Source organism: Lacerta agilis, chromosome 10, assembly GCF_009819535.1.
Source record: "Lacerta agilis isolate rLacAgi1 chromosome 10, rLacAgi1.pri, whole genome shotgun sequence".
NCBI classification, from domain to species: Eukaryota; Metazoa; Chordata; class Lepidosauria; order Squamata; family Lacertidae; genus Lacerta; species Lacerta agilis.
The window spans coordinates 346,568-363,659 of NC_046321.1; the positions used below are offsets into that span (position 1 = coordinate 346,568).

A 17,092-nucleotide genomic window follows, 5' to 3' on the forward strand; every position below is an offset into this window, starting at 1 on the left:
TCAAAGCATTCATACAGGGCAGAAACCCTACCAGTGCTTGGAATGCGGAAAGAGCTTCAGTCGGAACTCCCATCTCACTTCCCATCAGAGCATTCATACAGGGGAGAAACCATATCAGTGCCTGGAATGTGGAAACAGGTTCAGCAGGAGAGCCAATCTCGCTACCCATCAAAAAATTCACAGCAGGGAGAATAATAGAATTATAGAATTGCAGAGTTTGAAGGGATCCCGTGAGTCATCTAGTCCAACCCCTTGCAATGCAGGAATCTCAGCTAAAGCATCCATGACAGACGACCAGACGTCCTCTGCTTAAGAACCTCCAAGGAAGGAGAGTCCACCACCTCCCAAGGGAGTCTGTTCCTCTGTCAAAGAGCTCTTGCCTAGTGCAGAATTTCAGTCCATGTGTTGAGTGGTACTCTGAGCTCCAAGCACAATAGCGGGTGGGTGGTAGCAGGTCAATGCTTTATTGAACAGGGGCTACCCGGCTTAAGGCAGGTGGTAGCTGGCCAGTGAGGCACTGAAATCTATCCCACCAACAAAGGCAACCTGTAGCTCTCGTATCTTACGCCAGTCAGGTTGAGCTGTTAACCCGTAACTGCTGCCTCCAGCACTGCTTTTGCTGCAGGGAGGAGGAGGCCTCTTGTGAGCAGGGCTACCTGCTGGAAATGTAAAGAGAAGGAAGGAATCTTTTTCATATGTGGTGGCCATGTAAGATAGCAAAAGTCTTCTGGGAGGTGATTTCAAAGAACAGAAAAAACCTCTTTAGGTATGCTACTACGGCTGCCCGAATGGTGTGCACCCAGAAACGGCAAGAAGAAAGAGTTCCAGTGAAGGAAATGGCAAAACTTACCGGAAGAATAAGAGCTAAAGATGAGAGGTTTCTTAGAACAGAATGGGGAAAATGTGCTGAATTCACGAAGATGCACTGTAAACAATTGAAAACATTAGCAGGATTGATGTAAACATGAGCAGTAAGAAATAATTAAAAGGAATTACAAAGCGGAAAATTGTAAATAGGTTTGAACTGGATATGCAGCAAGAATAAGATGCAAAATAAGTAACCACAGAGAAGGGGGAGGGGAGTAAAAGAAACAGCCGATTGGTTTTGGATGAATTTATTTTTTGTCGTTAAAATAATTGTAAAAATGGAAAATTATAGAGAGAGGGGAGAGGGGGGCAGTAAAATATGCCCTGGGGTCAGTCAAAGCCATTTTCCAGAGTGTTGTTCCTGTTGCATCATGCTGGCAGCTACTAGGAGCCCCAGGTGAGACCGAGGGCAGACTGGGGAACAAAGTGAGACAAACTGCCCCAGAAGGGGCATGGTGTGTGTGTGTGTGTGTGTGTGTGCCCCCCCAACCAGAGGTACTGCCCCTCCCCCAACCCCCCATGCTTTATGGAAGTTATTAAGCAGCACTCCTAAATCCTGTTTTATGAATGGGAAAACTAGATATTAAAATAAAATAGTTTATTCATGAATAGAACTCAAGCCAAAGGTCACAGAATCATACACAGAGTGTGAGCACTACAGCCATAATCCCCGAGTCCTGACAGAACACAAACTCTCAATGGGCAATACAATGGAAGAAAGGGTCCTTATCTGCCCAGGAAGAAACCGTTGAACAAGAGACTAGGTGAATGGCTTGGGGCGAAGGTTATTTGTGATGCCAAAGGGATGTGCTCATGTTTGCCCAAAGGGTGACAGATGAGCAGAGGAGAGGAGACTTCCCATCCACAGATCTCTTGGAGACAAGGCAAGGACTCAAGTTTCTGTAAAACATCACCTCTTCCTGTGATGTGTTGCAACATTTGGACGGTGCTTTTGGGGAGTGGATCTCTGGGCAAAAGGCAAACTTTTAATAGGTGTTGCACCCTTTGTTGGGGGCTGCTGCTGCTGCTTTTGCTGTTTCAGAAGTAGGAACCTCACTGCAAAATAAAGATTGGGCCTCCTACTCGCCTTGCTTTTCATATACCTGGTTGCATTTTCTTGCTTTGCTCTGACTGTCAAGTGGACCCCAGGGGATCGTGAGACCCCAGAGCAAAGGGGGGGTGACAACAATTTCCCCACAACACTTGAAGCCCCTGTAGCAAGCAGAGTGCACGGCTCCTGTGCGTCTTTGGTGTGATCCTGCTGGCTGCTGGGCTAATGCTGTCACTGGCAGAAGTCCTGAGCAAAATACCGTTACAAAAAAACCAGAGGCGGAGGGACTTGTAATGTACCCCCACCCCTGGCGCGAAGCAGAGCTGAGCTGCTACCCGTTATAGGAATTTTAAGGTCTTAGATATATAATAAATGTTCATAAATGTACCAAGCATACACGTACATAAATATATAAACCACGTCTGAAGCAGCACAAGAAGACAGTCCTGGCACCATTTTGACTCCCAAAAACTGACCAAATGTTTCTCTGCAAGGAGGGAGGGGGTGAGGGAACCTTCCCATTGTCTCAGGAATTAAGTGATTACTGTCTCAATGGAATGGCCAGACTACCAGGAAAGGCAATCGGATAAGGCATTATCATATAACCTGGCAGACAGGAGATAAACAACACACTCAGATTTCTGTTGTAGACCGTCTCTTCTGTGATGTAGGTATGATGTATCTGGGGTGGTGGTATTGGACTCCATCCAGGGTGGGAAATTTAAATGTCTATATAAGGGCAGGCACACCATTGTTCTGGATCCTCCTCCAATCTCCTGTGTGTGAGGGAAGCACCCTGTTGCAACAGCTTCAATGAAGATCAGGCTTGCTAGCTGCTTTGCTTCTCAATATTCTCTGGTTGGCCTCTGTGATTTTCTCCTACCGATGGAGAACCTACAAAGGGCAGGTTTTGTTTACAACACCCCTGCCTGAGTTTTGCAGCGCTCTGTTCTTGGGAGACCCCGCCTGCCCCTCTTTCTTCAGCCCTCCCTGCAAATGGCCAGGGAGTCCTCGTAAAAGGCTTTCTGGTCCAGGTGGCCCAGGAGGGGCACCTGCTCCCCGGTCACCTCTCGGCGGAAGTTCTGCCGGAGCCATCCATAGACCAGGCTGTGTAAGAAGCCTGGCAGGGAGATGGTCAGGGCCTGCGGAAATGGAGAAGAGGGGGCGTCACGCTTACGGGGTGTCTGTGTGCAAAATCTAGCACTTCAGCATCTCGGGGGGGGGGAGAGACAGGTGTGCTCTGGCAGAGCAAAGGGAGGCTGGGGAGGGGGGAAACTTCACGGGGGCCCAGAGATCCAGGGAGTTGAGACCCCACTTGCAATCCTGCAATGGCTCAAAGTATCCAAGGCCACCTCTGGTGGATTTCTTTGCTTCAGCAGCCTGATGAGGTGGGTACAGCTGCTTGCATTTCTGTGGCTGACCACCAAATGACTTTGTTTAGTTAGATCAGTGGTTTTCAACCAGTGTGACGTGGCACCCTGGGGTACCTTGAATGATGGGCAGGGGTGCCGTGGGCAACACTGGCCTCTGTCCTTCCCTTCCCTCCCTCCTCTGATGCCCTCTCTGCCTGCCAAAGTCTTGCACAGTTGTTTGTTGCAGCAGCCCTGGCTATAAGCTCCACAGGCGAATGGTGCCTCTAGGGCTGGCCAGGGGTTGCATCTTAGGCCCCTATGGGGCAGTGTGAGGAGGCACCTCTCTGGGGCAGGAGGGGACAGCTCAGAGACCGGGGCGGCAGCTGCGGCTGCCCAGAGGACACCCAAGGAGAGGGGAGAGGAGAGGAGGCTGAGGGAATACTCCACAAGGCAGGGTGTTTGAAAAAGGGCGAGGGGCTGCCAGCTCTGCAGGAAAGGGGGGGGGAGGACATAACTGGGAGCCCCTCCCTTCGCCAGCACTGAAGTCCAGGAGCCGATGCAAGACCAGTGCATTTGCTTCAGCCCCTCCAAGGACACCCCCCCCCCCGTCACTCACCACAGCCACGTAGAGAGAGAAGAGGAAGGCCGGCTGGAGGCTGGTGAAGGAGAGGAGACACAGGGAGAAAGCTGAGGGGGAAGGAGAGCAGAAGGGGCCATGTCACTTTTCCTGGCCAAGGTCACCAGGCTGCCGCCTGACGGATCAGAGCCTCCCTCCACCCCCCCGGCAGCCCAATGAAAGCTCTCAGGGGCTATATCTGATTTGGGGATCCACCCCAAGGGTGGGGATTAGTTGTTAGACAATGTGTCTTGATTGTTCTCAGCTCATTCAATAAACATCAGAAACCTGGAGGTAAGTGATGAGGCTTAACTTGGGGGTCTCCAAACAGGAAGAGAGTTGACTTTGGTCTGCCTCTTTCCCCTCCAAGATGCCTTGAGTCTGGATTTCCATGTCTTCAGACCCAAGTATTGCAACGTGGAAGGCAAGTGACCCCAAAGCAGTCTCTCGGCGGTCCTACCTCTCAGGGGAGGCAGAAGCTAGAGAGGGGTGGGGCGAGGAGGAGACAAGGCTCCTAGGCCACTCACCTGGCATCCAGCAGACCAGGAAGACCAGCTGGAAGAAGCAGGTGATGCGGGTTCTGCTGGCACAGCCGTTGCTCTCCGGAGCTGGCAGGTTCACGGTGGGGCCACCTCTCTGCCTGCGGCGGCACCAGCACTTCACCCTGCAGTAGAGGACCTGGCCAGGGGCAGCGGGAGGCAGCCATTAGGGGCAAGGAAAGGGGCAGAACTCAGAACCACCCCCCAGCCACCTCTGGGCTCTTTGCCCCATTGGAATGCCCATTCGCCTGGCCAAGGAGAACAGGTCATTTGGTCAGCCAGCGAATGGGCCTCAGCATTGGGAGGGGCTCTGCTCAGAGACCAGGCTCCGTTTTTACCTGAGTAAAATATTTTGACGTATTTGCTGACTGCACTGAAATGTAAGTAAACCATTTTTTTTACTAAAATGTGCAGCTTATTCCTAGCAAAAAGGACAAAGAGGGGAAAGGTCAGCTGACCACAACAGGGGGGCTAGTGGGTTGTTGTTTTTATCTTCATTGTGTATTTTATGATTTTAGATCTTGATTTTATTTTGTGAACCGCCCTGAGACCCCCGGGTATAGGGCGGTATATAAATTCAATAAATAATAAAATAAATAAACAGGCCACGGTGGATGCCCACACTTACATGGACAGACGGACGGACGGACGGACGGACACACACACACACTTACTGTGCAGCAGGCGACAACCAGAGAGACGAAGACGAGAAAGAAGATATTGGCTTCTTTGCCAGAGTCCTTCCTGCCTGTGTACTGGGAGGAGAGGGGGGAAGCTCCTCAGTAAGGGGGCCAACACTGGCATGGTGAGGTCCAAGGGTCAGCTCCCCATGGAAACAGGCCCAGTGGCCCTTCTGCAGGTGTTCAGGAAAGAGCCTCTGAAGCCCACATGGGGGCACTTTGCCGACCCCCACTGGGGCTCAGCTGCACAGGCAGATAGGAGGGTTTCCCGAGAATCATATCACCCTCTATTTTGGGGGGCAGCGAGTTCCTGCTCTCCTGTGACAGGGTAGATGCTGGCAGGAGGAAGACTGGGAAGAGGCTGGGAATGGAAGGGGAACAGAACTCCCCCATTTCAACCAGAGTTTCAGGGAACTTGGGGTTAGATTGGATGACCCTTGGGACTCCTTGAGACTAGCCCCATGCCAATATCTGGGCACTATCACCACCTGAGCAGGAAGTGAAGGAGGCAGCATTTGGGGCAGCCGTCTGGTCCTCCAGGGGAGCTGGGGGGGGGGCAGCTGGTTTCACAACGCCACAAACCTGCTGTTGCTGGGGGCCCTTCACCCAGAACTAAGGCACCTTGTGCTCCTAAAGGATGGGGTCCAAGAAAGGGCCATCCCAGACCAACAGGGGGAGGAAGCAGCTGATGGAGGAAGCACGGGGGGGGGGGAGGGGGAGGCAGTACCTTGTAGCAGGTGTCTTGCGAGTGGTGGATGAGGATCAAGCAGCTGGAAGGAAAGTGGGAGGGTTTGGCTAGCTGGACGCAAAAGACCAGCCTCCTTTCACCCTCCTCTGCAAAATCCCACACCATCCCAAGGGAGGGGAAGACAGGGAGGTTCTACCTGGAGCAGTAGAGGCTGTAGGAGCCACGCGAGCCACGCGAGCCGTTGCCAGCCTGTAACGCCACCGGGGGGAAGGCCCAGGGCGCCACATCTCTCAGGGACGAGCCTCGCATCACCAGCAGGACCACGAAGACCAGGAAAGGGAGCAGCCTTTATTGCGTTGGGGGCAGGGAGAAGACACAGGGTGGGATGTTGTGGAACAAGATGGCTCAGAGCCAGTGGGGCTGGGAGGGGGCTTCACCTCGTATGGCCTCCAGGGGCCAGGGGGGGCCATACACCACGGAGCAAAGCGTGGCACGACACCCACCCCCCACCGGTCAGTTTCACCTACCAGGCCAAGAGACGGGGCAGGTTTGTTTGGAGTCTCTCATTGAACCTGCCTCTCTCCTCCTTGGAGGGAAACAGAGATGGCAGGTGAGACGAAGGCATCTTCCTTAGCAAAGGCAAACACCCACCGGGAACTGTCCAAGTCCTCCTTGCATCTCCCCCAGGTGCCCCCCCCCCCAGCCTCCTGCACCTCCCCCAACTGGGCTGGGGTCTCTGCCAGAGCCTTTCCTGGCCAGAGCACCTTGGGCACCCATGGCCGGGGTCCTGAGAAGCCCCCCTCTATGGAGCCAGGCCCTAGAAGTCCTTTCAGACACCCCCTCTCGAAGGCCGGCCAGCACCCTACTCATGCAGCCTTGCCCAGGCTGGTGCCCCCCCCGGCAAGTTGGATACAACTCCCATCAGTGCCAGCCGGCAGGGTGCCTGTGGCTCAAAAAAACTGGAGGGCCCCAGGAACTCTCATTGCCAATGGGTAGAAGGATCCTCCCGGTTGGTAAGGAGATCCTCTGCCACCCTAACTGTGATTGAGGCATTACAAGGGGCTGGACTAGATGACTCTTGGGGTCCCTTCTAAGCTCTCAGGGGCCAGGCAGGGACCCCGAGCCCTTCCTACCTGCAGCAGGGCAGAGGAAGGGGCCTCCCTCCAGCCCCCCAGAGCTCGCTTCACTTCGTAGGCATAGACGACGACCATCAGCAGAGAAATGGCGTAGAACATCTGGGGAAGAGGAAGGCAGGGCAAGGGCAGGTGAGAGGCGAGAGGTGCCTGGCAGGGGATGGGGGGGGCAACCTAGCTCTGGCACAAGGCAGGGCTGCTGTGCAGGGCTGCTTGAGCTGGTTCCAGAGCCAGGAGGCTGCCCCATCCACCTGTGCATCTGTGCAGGAACTGGCAGGACTCACTTGGGTCAAGCTCTTGGCAAGGGGGGCAGCCATGAGACCCCAGGAAGGGGGGACAGAGCATCTGCCTTGCAAGCAGAAGGTCCTGGGTTCAAACCCCCCTTAGCATCTCCAGGTGGGGCTTGGAGAGACTACTCCGCCTGAAATCCTGCAGAGCCATGGCTGCCAGTCAGGGCAGGTAATTCTGAGTTGACTCAGTGCAAGGCAGCTGGCTGCATCCCAGGCCACCCACTGGTGCTGCCACACGCCCCTGCCAGCTCTGCCTTACCAGACCCAGCATCAGCAGGTAGGGACAGGCTTGGTAGGCCGAGATGAAGAGCCGCTGCGGAAGGAGCTGGATGGCAGCTGCGGAGAGGAGGGCCGAGGAACCCAGGAGATCCGCCAGGGAGAGGAGGAAGAGCGGGCAGAGCTGGGGGGAGAGCAAGGGGTCAGGGCCAGCTCCACACCAGCAACCGGCAGGACCCCTCTGCCCCCTGGCACCCAGACCAGACCCACCCTCTGGATCAGGGGTCAGCAAACTTTTTCAGCAGGGGGCCAGTCCACTGTCCCTCAGACCTTGTTGGGGGTGGGTGGGTCCGGACTATATTTTGGGGAGAGAAAAAAAGAACGAATTCCTATGCCCCACAAATAACCCAGAGATGCATTTTAAATAAAAGCACACATTCTACTCATGTAAAAAGATGCTGATTCCTGGATCATCCGTGGGCCGGATTGAGAAGGCGATTGGGCCAGATCTGGCCCCCGGGGCCTTAGTTTGCCTACCCATGCTCTGGATAACCAGATTGAAGGGGACTCAAAGGTCAGGCAGGCCAGGGAGCCCCCCGCCCTGCTTCTCTTGTCAGAACATAATGCCCCCCGTTCCCAGCTGGGGAAAAGCTCGACAACTTTTCTGTCCGGATTTTCACATTTTGAAATACAGCAACCCTAACCCTTCAAAGGCTTCCCCCCTTAAGTTGGGATGGGGGGGGAGCTGGGGGGGCCTTCCAGATTGCTCTGAGCCAATCCTCTTGGAAGCTGCTCTCTTTGGCGGCAGCACTCAGGCGAGGATTTTGAGAAGCCCTTGTCAAATGCAAGCGACTCTCCCATGCGCCCAGGGGGCTCCTGCAGAATGGTGCCCTGGGTGGCGGAGAATGGGGGGGGGGGAGAGCTGCTTGCTGTCAAACCCAAGGATTGTGGGAAACCCCACCCTGGCAGACCTGATCCTGGCAGCATCGCCTTCGGAGGAGGGAGGCAGCCACAATGGAGCCGCTGCCCAGCAGGCTGCAAGACAAAGAGGGCCAGGAGTCAGCTGGGCTCTCGCTTAGGAGAGGGGACACCCAGCTCCCCCTGCCATGGGCTTCACGTAGCCTCCGCCGCCTGCCCGCCCACTGTGCCCATGGGCAGAGGAGGCAGCCCCCAAGAAGCTGGCCTGTCACGTCCTGGGGAGGGAGGCCGTCTGCTCCCTCTTTCCTCCAAATTTGGATTTGAAGAGGAGCTGCTTGGACCCGTGTGCTCTGCCCTCAACTACTGGCGTCAGATGTGCCTGACACCCTCGGGTGCCCCCAGAGAAGGCAGGTGAGGGTGGGTGCCAGGGGCAAGCAGAGACTCTGCAGGCGCCCCCTCCCCCCATGGCGGGCAGACGAGTAGCCAGGACCCACCCAGGCAAAGGGCACAGCCTGGGGGTGGGTGGGTGCCCTTGCTCACCCCCTACCATCAAAGGCCCCCCTGAAAGCTGCCTGGATTCCCTGCGACCCACAGAGTATGGGGCTGGAGATCCCGCCAGGAGGAGGGCAACAGGGCGGAGGGTGAAGAGGACTTGCTGGAGGGAAGGAGGGAGGGAAAGGTGGTCTTTGACCACTCACCTGAGAGCCAGGGCAACCAGGTAGACCCACGCCAAGGCCAAGACCTAGAGGTTGCAGGCAAGACGTCTTGGTTAGGAGGTGCCCCCACACAAGCCCTCCAGTCAAGGTGTGTCTAGACTGCTGAGAGTCCCCCCCCCTTTCCAGTTTGCTGTTCCCCGTAAGTCACCAGATGTCTGTGATGAGGGCCCCAGGGTGGGGTGGGGGTCCCACCAGGATGGGGGCCGAGGAGGTCCCTGCAGAGCAGCCGCCAAGCCCTGAGGCCACCTCAGCCCCACAGCAGCCGGTCTCTTGCCTCTGCATGTTTCCACAAACCAAGAGATGCCAAGCCATAGGAATACACAAATGGAGTGGTGGTGTGCCTCCCCCCCCACCCCCCAGCTCCTGCCCGCTCTTGCCCTGGGAAACTGCAAGAGCAGAAATTCAGGAAGTGCCTGAGGCTAGCAGATTTCATTTTCCCCAGCAGGGAGACACCAGCGTGGCTAAACCAGGTGTGCCCCCCCACTCTCCACTGGACACCTCTGGGCCTACCTGCTAGAGGACCCACCTTGCCCCCAGGCTATGGGGCTGCCTTTCCCAGCTGGAGCCAGGCAGGCTAAGGCACGCCAGGCGGATTCCTCCCAAGCCAAGGGTGGGCGGAGGAGCAGGAGCATTGCCCGGGATGGGTGGGGGTTGAATGGGGGGGTACCTCTGTGTCCAGAAGGGCAGCTCCACTCCTGCCTCGCTCGGCCATGGTGGGGCTACGGCTGGAGGGGCCACAGAGTGCCGCCTGCCCTCCCTGCGGGCTCTGCTGCCCAGGGAAACTCCCCGCCAGCCACTCAGCTGACCTTGTTTGCACAAGGTGTTTTCCTTGGGCTCAGGAGGAGGGAGACGCAGCAGCAGCAGCAGCAGCAGCCAGGGCACCTCCCAGGCAGGAGGTGTGCCACTTCATGCCCAAGCAGAGGAGTCGGAGGAGGAGGAGGAGTCTGGCACTTTTCCTGCACCCCAAAAGCAGCAGCAGAGTTAAGGCTGCGCCAGCCACCCCTCTTTCTGTCAAGGCAGAGTTGCAGTGCCCCCCTGGGGCCACCAAGGACCCCCACTTTCACCATCCTGTGGGGAGAAAGAGCAGTGGGCAGCTCTCCCCCGTCTAGCAGCAGCCCTGCCTCGGTTTCTCCTTGAGAGCAATCAAGGCACAGAATGCTTCAGACCAAACCTGAAGCAGGGGAGGGTTTCGGGAAGGGCAAAGGTCACCCAGAGACCAAAAGCCTTGCCTGGCACATCCTGCCAAGCCCCCCAACCGCCTCCCTGCCCTGCTGTGTAGGGCTGCTGGACTGCTACCCCTTCAGGTCTTCCGGGGAGCAGGCCCTGTGCAACCAATTGCCTGCCCAGATAACGCTGCTGAGCTTCTGGGCACCTAGCAGCAGGGAGTTCCACAGGTGCCCTGAGCACTGCAGAAAAACCTCGGCCTGAAGTCAGGGAGAGGCACCGTGCAGGATGAGCAGAGGCCCATGAAGGCCCTTTACACATCACAGCAGCTGGGAGGTTACAGGGGATTGCAAAATCACAGTCGGAAAGGACCCCAGGGCTCATGTAGCCCAACCCCGGCAGTGCAGGAATCACAGCTGTTTTGCAAAAAAAAGTGCCATAGGGACCAAGCGCATTTCCAAACCTCCCTCAAGTGGCTGATGTGTGTTTCTGAGCCCCTTTCCTTCACCTCCCTTGCGAATCCAAGAGCTGGCTATGTTTCCTTTCTGTTTCTGCCCTGCTTGACAAAGCCAGGTCAGCAGCATCAGGTAGCAGAGAGCAGCCCCCACCCTGGACCCACAGAGCAGCAGGCCTGGCTATGGGGTGGCACCCGCAATGGGGCCTTCCCAATCCCAGGGCTGGGCGTTCAGCCAGAGTACAGCCACTGGAGCTTGTCCCCTGCAAGATGCTCATGGATTCATAGAACTTTAGAAAGGGACCCGTGCGGTCATCTAGCCCAACCCCCTGCAATGCAGGAATGCCAGCTTCCACTGCCTCCACTCTGGAGGGTTCTGCGTGAGATTCAGATCCTGGGACATTGCCCAACTCTCTGCCCCCCTGGCCCAGAACCTCAGGCGGGGAGGAGCTCTTCCCAGCCCCTGGCCCTCTCCAGTTGGGGATGTGGAGCGCTCAGCCCTCATCAGGCAAATCCGCAGGGTGCTCTCCCCCCCCCCCACCTTCCTGCGATGGGGGCCAGCCTGGTCAGCAGTGTCGATGCCACACGCCCTCCCCCCATGATGTGGAGTGGCTGGCAAATCCTGGCCTCCTCTCCCTGAGTTCACCCAGCTCCCAAGGAGCCACCCTGGAGAGGGGCCCTCTTCCTCTGGCCCCCTCAGCTCCACCCCTGGGTGCCACACGGGCCGCATCATGCCCCCAAACACCAAGAGGCGTTGGCCCACAACACTGTCTCTGGTTGCTGGTTCTTTTTATTTGCAGATCACAAACCAAAGCAGGAAGAAAACCCCAAACGCAGCCTGCAATAATTCCCCCATTTGGCAAAAGAAGACACCCCCCCAAAAACCCCCAAATGATTAAAAATCCCCATCTCCCAGATCGTGGTCCCTTTTAAGAAATGGCTTTTGGGTGGATCCTGGCAGCAGAAAGGCGCTCAGAGCCTACAGCTGCGGGAAGAGGAACTGCCAGACCCGCTCCCTCCTCCTCCTCCTCCTCCTTGGCACAGGGGCACCCTCTGGGCAGAGCAGCCGGCCCCACGGCAGCCCCGGGGGCTCACCTCTTCCCCGAAGGCCACCAGCTGCCCGCGCCCCCCGCGTGGCTGAGCACGGCCTGCTTCTCCTCGGGGCTGAAATGCAAGATAGTCAAGATGGCCGTCAGCGTCTGCTGCCGCCCCAGCAAGTCCGTCAGCGTCAGGAAGCGGTAGAAGATGTTCTTGAGGTACTCCAGGTTGGCCCCTTCCCTGCCCTGGTCCCGGGCGCTCTTCTGCAGGCGGCCCTGCAGGCCGGAGACCTCCTCCCGGTGGCGCTCCGCCTCCTCCAGGAGCCTCTCCTGCAGCTGCCGCACGGCCGCCTCCAGGCTGCGCTTCTGCTTCTTCAGGGCCGAGGCCTCCACCTCCTTCCTGGCCAGCTGCTCCGTGTACAGCAGGAAGGCCGGCTCCTTGGGCGCGGCCAGGTGCAGCGCCTGCGTCAGGGTCTCCAGGGAGACCTCGCCCTCCTCCCCCTTTGGGTCCCCGCCCTGGGGCCCTCCTGCTTGGGCCGGGCCCTGCTTGGGCCCCTGCAGCCCGTAGTAAGGCAGCACCAGGGCCCTCAGCTGCTCCAGCTCCTGGTCCTTCTCGGCCAGGACGGCCAGCGCCCGGTCGCGCTGCTTGTGCATCTCCTCCTCCAGCCGCAGGACCTTCTCCTGGAAGCCCAGCTGGCTCCTCTCCAGCTCCTGCCTGTGCTGCTGCTGCAGGCGGGCCGCCTCCTGGCGCCAGGCCTCCGCCTCCTGGCGACGCTGCTGGGTGCCCTCCTCGCAGGAGAGCCGCAGGGCAACGTGCTTCTCCTTCAGCTCGGCCAGCTGCTCCTGCGCCGCCTCCAGCTCCTTGGCCAAGCTCCCGTCCTTGGCCGACTTGTTCTTGAGGACCACCTGGGCCCTCTGCTTGTACCTCTCAAACTCATCCTTCAGCTGCTTGAGCTCCTGCTGGTAGTAGGCCGCGGTGGCCTTCTCGCCGTCCCCGGTCTCCGTGCCGCCCTTGGGAGGCTCCAGCCTGCAGAAGGCTTCGATCTCCCGGGCGGACGCCGGGCTGTCCTTGGTGGCCTCCTGCAGCATCTCCTTCAGCTTCTCCATGCGGTCCTTCAGGACGTTGACGTCCAGACTGCTCTCCTCGAAGGCCGTGACGTCCAGCGGGGAGCGGCCGGAGGCAGCCATGGCCAGGGTCTTGTTCTCCAGGTCCAGCTGGGCGATGCGGTCCTTCAGCTTCTGGATGGCCAGCTGGTCTTTCTGCTTGGCTTTCTCGTAGGTGCCCAGGAGCTCAGAGATCTCCGAGATCTGGGCCTCCAAGCCGGCTACCCGCTGCTCCTCCAACTGGATCCGTTCCTCCGCTTGAGCCGTCTGTGGGGGGAGGAGAAACAGAAGGACATGAGAAGAGGCTGCTGGATGAGGCCAGCAGGAACCCACCCAGCCTGGTTTTATTTTAAAACCTGCCACTTCTCCAAACCTTTTGATTTCTTCTCATGCTTTTGGAACGCTCTCCAAAGGTTGCTCCAATGTCAACACCAGGCTTCCTCAAACTTGGCCCTCCAGATGTTTTGAGACTACAATTCCCATCATCCCTGACCACTGGTCTGGCTAGCTAGGGATCATGGGAGTTGTAGGCCAAAAACACCTGGAGGGCCGAGGTTGAAGAAGCCTGGTCAACACCGCACCATCAGCAGACACCCTTCGTTTGTAGACTCCACGTCCCACCTCAATATCTTTTAAGTTCCCTATTTCTTCTCCTTATATTCTGAAGCACTATTTCTAATGCCATAATAAACAACATGGAGATAAGGGACAACCTTGTCTCGTTTCTTTTTCTATTTGGCATTTGTCCAAAAGAATATTATTTGTTGAAATATCTGTGGATTGATCAGTATAGATCGCTTCAATTCCAGCCAGGAAAGAATGACCTATTTCCATTTTCTCAAATACCTTAATCAAGAATGACCAAGAAATATTATCAAAGGCTTTCTCACCTGCCTGACCAGGAGGTGGGGAAGAAGCATTGTTTGGCTCTGCCTGCCCGGGAGTCATGCCACCAGGCTGGGCCAAGCTGCTGCCCTCACAGAGGACGGGAACTGCTGTCCAAATATCTAGAGGCCACCAGGCTGATGAAGGGTGCTCCTCTCCTCAAAAGGCTCCATGCTGGCGTGACATCCACAGGCCTCAGCAAACACCTCCATGGAGGGGGCGCAGTCCGGCCAGAGTGACCCCCACCCTGTGGTGAGCTGGAGAAGTCAAGGGACCATGTTGTAGGTAAAGGACCGCGCCTGCTTTGGGGCTCCACTCAGGAGGGAATCATAGACTTGTACAGCTGGGAGGGACACCCAGAGTCATCTAGCCCAACCCCCTGCAGTACAGGAATCCCTGGCAGGTGGCCCTCCAAGGAAGGCAAATCCACCACCTTCGGAGAGAGAGCCCCTTCCGCTCCCCACCCTGTGCTCACCTTCCGCATCTCCTGCAGCAGCTGCGCCTGGAAGTGGCTCCTCAAGCTGGCTGCCTCGGCCTGCAGCTGCTGCACCTGCGGGTCCGGCCGGGCGCTCTCCTCCCGTAGAGCCCTTAGCTCCCACCTCAGCTCCTCCACCTCGCGGCCCAGCTGCCGGGCCTGGTGCTCAGCACTCTCCGCCCGGTCTGCCACGCCCACCTTCCCAGCCAGGGCCTCGCGGGCTTCCTCCAGGCCCAGCTCCGCCTCCTGGCGCAGGGCGCGCTCGCTCTGGAGCAGGCGCTGCAGCTCCCGCAGCATGACAGCGTGGTCGCCCTGCTCCTGTGCCCGGTCGTGCTGCTGCGCGATGAGGCGCGCCTTGACCTCAGCCAGCTGCTCCTGCGCCTCCTTGACCTCGGCCTCCAGCCGGCTCCTCTCCTCCTCGGCTCTGCGGCTGGCGCTCTCCATTTCCTGCTTGGCCTTCTTCTTGTCGGCCTGGTAGGAGGCCTCCATCCGAGACTTCTCCTGCGTGACGGTGGCCAGGGCGCTGGTCAGCGTGGCCAGCTGAGTCTTCAGCTGCAGGACCCTCCTGTCCGACTCGCCACCACCCCCTGCAACTAGCTCTCCGCTGCCGGAGCTCACACCACTGCTCTCGGAGCCGCTGGCCTCCTCCAGCTTTGAAGGAGAGGCTGCGGTCACCACTGCCGCCATCCCCTCTTCCGTGCCCACCAGGTCCCCCCTCACACTGGCCAGGCTGGCAGCCGTCCCATGACTGTCCTCACTGTGGACCGAGCTCTGGTCCTCGCTCAGGTCTGGGCTGGAGGAGCCAGCCACCCCTGGGGGCTGGGCCACCCCGCTGTCCAGGCCAGCGTCCACCTCATGGGAGACCGACAGGACTTTCAAGCTGGCCTCCAGCGCCTCCTTCTCCTTGAGGAGGCTCTTGTAGGCCCGCACCACGTCCTTCAGGCGCCCCTGGTACTGCAGCAGCTGCTTCTTCTGCACCTCAATGGTTTCCTGCAGGTCCTTCCTGCTGGGGCCGCCCCCAAAGTTCATGCCAAACTTCTCCATGGCTCCAGGGGCTGGGCTGGCTCTGAGAGCTGCAAGGGAACATCAGGGCGTGAGAAGAGCCATGCAGCTGTGTCAGGCAGACCACCCGCCTCATCCAGGATCCTGTCCCCACGGAGGCCCACCAGTTGCTAGCAGGCAGGGTTCATAACAAGAGCAAAAGAGCCTTCCTGTACCTTCAGTACACTTGGGAACTCCCTGCCTATTGAGGTCAAGTAGACAAGGCTGCCCAAAGGTGCTTAGAAAGGCGATGTGAATTTCAATCTGTTTCAGTATTTTAGCTTTTTCTACCACAGAGCTGTAGAGTTGGAAGGAACCCCCGAGGATCATCCACTCCGACCCCTTGAAATCCAGGAATCTCAGCTAAAGCATCCGTGACATATGGTTGTCAATTCTTCCTGTCTTCTCTTTCGGTGAAACCCTGGGGTGTGTGTTTCCTACGCTCAAGTGGTGCGTAACTTTGGCAAAACAAACACAATTAGCCCATCTAGCTCAATGCCGCATACACTGACGGATGGTCGGGTCTCTCCAGGATTTCAGGGCAGGTTCTGTCCCAGGTTTTCCTGGGTATTCTGCAGGGGGGGGGTGTTGACTCTGGGACTTCCTGCATGGCAGGCAGGTTCTCTCCCACATTCTGGAGGAACAGCTCCGTGGCAGGAGCAGGCAAGGAAAGGCTGCTGGTCCTCATGGGGAACCCGAGGACCCCAAACGCAGCACAGATGCCAGCCAAACAATGGCACTCAAAGGAGAAAAGCCCCCCTACCTTTGGGGGGGGGGACCCTCACGGGCTGCACACGTGCAACTGCCTGGTCTCTCAGCATCTGACCTGAACGCCAGAGGCATTTGCTACAGGGTTCCCCCCAAGTCGGGGAGGGGGCATGAGGTGCTTTCTGCAGCAGCAGCAGCACCCACGCTTTGGACGGGGAGAGAATCTGTAAGCCCCATCCTGCCTCCTATTGCTGCCCCCCCCCACGCAGTGCCAGATTTACATATAAGCTAAACAAGCTATAGCTTGGGGTCCCACCAAAAATTAAAGGAAAAAAACTGGATGTACATTTCCAAAATATAAGATAAAAAACCAACGAAATAAAACCTACATCCGGCAACCGTGTTTTGTGTTGTGTGGGCTCCTATGATGTAAGTCATGGGTCCCGCCTGCTAGCCTGCTCCCTCAAATATCACTGGTTTGCTCCTTTCTACATCAATTACTTTGATAAAATACATATTTTGTTTCGTGCAAATGGCTTGAGATACCTGTTAGGTCCATCAATGACCATATTCAACACAAAAAACAGCGACCATTTGTTGTGGACAAAGGACAGCTGGACATATCAAGGGTCCCATTACCTTCAGGAGCCACTGAGGGCCACATCAAACCTCAATCCGGCCCTGCTCCTATTGTCACCTCCCCCCCCCCACTTTACAGGGTCAGGTGCCAGTGGGGATGGGGGGGGTCGAGCCGGGTGGGGGGCGCTTGGAAAAGGACCCGGTGGGCTGTCCCAGATGGGGCGGGGGGGGAATGAGAGGCCCCCCCGGAGGGCTCGGTAAGCGGAGGGAAGGGGGCGTGGCCCCGGGAGGGACAAGGGGGCGGGGCTCACCTTTCCGGCCACCGCGCGGCCCCGGCCAGAAGCCCCTCGCCCAGCAGCAGCAGCAGCCCGCACTGCGCCTGCGCGGGACGCTCTGCTTCTTCCGACACCGCCCGTCCGCGCATGCCCGGGAGGCCGCGCCGCCCCTGCGCCGCGAGGGCGACGCGATAGACTTGTTCACGTCGTGTAGACTCGCGCTGGGGCGAGCAGCTTCCGGGGTCCCTGTGTCGCCTCCGCTCCCCAGGCCGCGGCTGCGCATTGAGAGCCGGGGAGGGTTCGT

General features: G+C 57.8%; 2 protein-coding genes across 2 annotated transcripts; both read right to left on the minus strand.

Moving 5' to 3' along the window:
* Positions 1 to 1,932: 1,932 nt before the first annotated feature.
* LOC117053662 lies at positions 1,933 to 9,889 on the minus strand. The gene is made up of 13 exons (XM_033161624.1): positions 9,734 to 9,889; positions 9,049 to 9,092; positions 8,404 to 8,467; positions 7,476 to 7,616; positions 6,927 to 7,028; positions 6,321 to 6,379; positions 5,990 to 6,139; positions 5,833 to 5,875; positions 5,100 to 5,180; positions 4,414 to 4,564; positions 3,887 to 3,957; positions 2,842 to 3,060; positions 1,933 to 2,251 (listed from the first exon to the last, which is right to left on the minus strand). The coding sequence occupies exons 1-12, from the start codon at positions 9,776 to 9,778 to the stop codon at positions 2,899 to 2,901; spliced, it is 1,113 nt and encodes a 370-aa protein (XP_033017515.1). The 5' UTR covers positions 9,779 to 9,889; the 3' UTR covers positions 1,933 to 2,251; positions 2,842 to 2,898.
* Positions 9,890 to 11,456: 1,567 nt separating this feature from the next.
* GCC1 (GRIP and coiled-coil domain containing 1) lies at positions 11,457 to 16,880 on the minus strand. The gene is made up of 3 exons (XM_033161622.1): positions 16,825 to 16,880; positions 14,186 to 15,258; positions 11,457 to 13,092 (listed from the first exon to the last, which is right to left on the minus strand). The coding sequence occupies exons 2-3, from the start codon at positions 15,227 to 15,229 to the stop codon at positions 11,776 to 11,778; spliced, it is 2,361 nt and encodes a 786-aa protein (XP_033017513.1). The 5' UTR covers positions 15,230 to 15,258; positions 16,825 to 16,880; the 3' UTR covers positions 11,457 to 11,775.
* Between the last annotated feature and the right edge of the window lie 212 nt (positions 16,881 to 17,092).

Bases quoted from the DNA above. Each gene is read 5' to 3' on its own strand.
- GCC1 (XM_033161622.1), bottom strand. From the start codon at position 15,229: ATGGAGAAGTTTGGCATGAACTTTGGGGGCGGCCCCAGCAGGAAGGAC. The intron at 13,093-14,185 runs GTGAGCACAGGG...CTCCCCCCACAG, and splicing joins TGCTGCAGGAGATGCGGAAG to ACGGCTCAAGCGGAGGAACG.
- LOC117053662 (XM_033161624.1), bottom strand. From the start codon at position 9,778: ATGGCCGAGCGAGGCAGGAGTGGAGCTGCCCTTCTGGACACAGAG. The intron at 7,029-7,475 runs GTAAGGCAGAGC...CCTCTTCCCCAG, and splicing joins ACCTGCTGATGCTGGGTCTG to ATGTTCTACGCCATTTCTCT. The intron at 5,181-5,832 runs GTACTGCCTCCC...CTCTCCTCCCAG, and splicing joins CGCAAGACACCTGCTACAAG to TACACAGGCAGGAAGGACTC.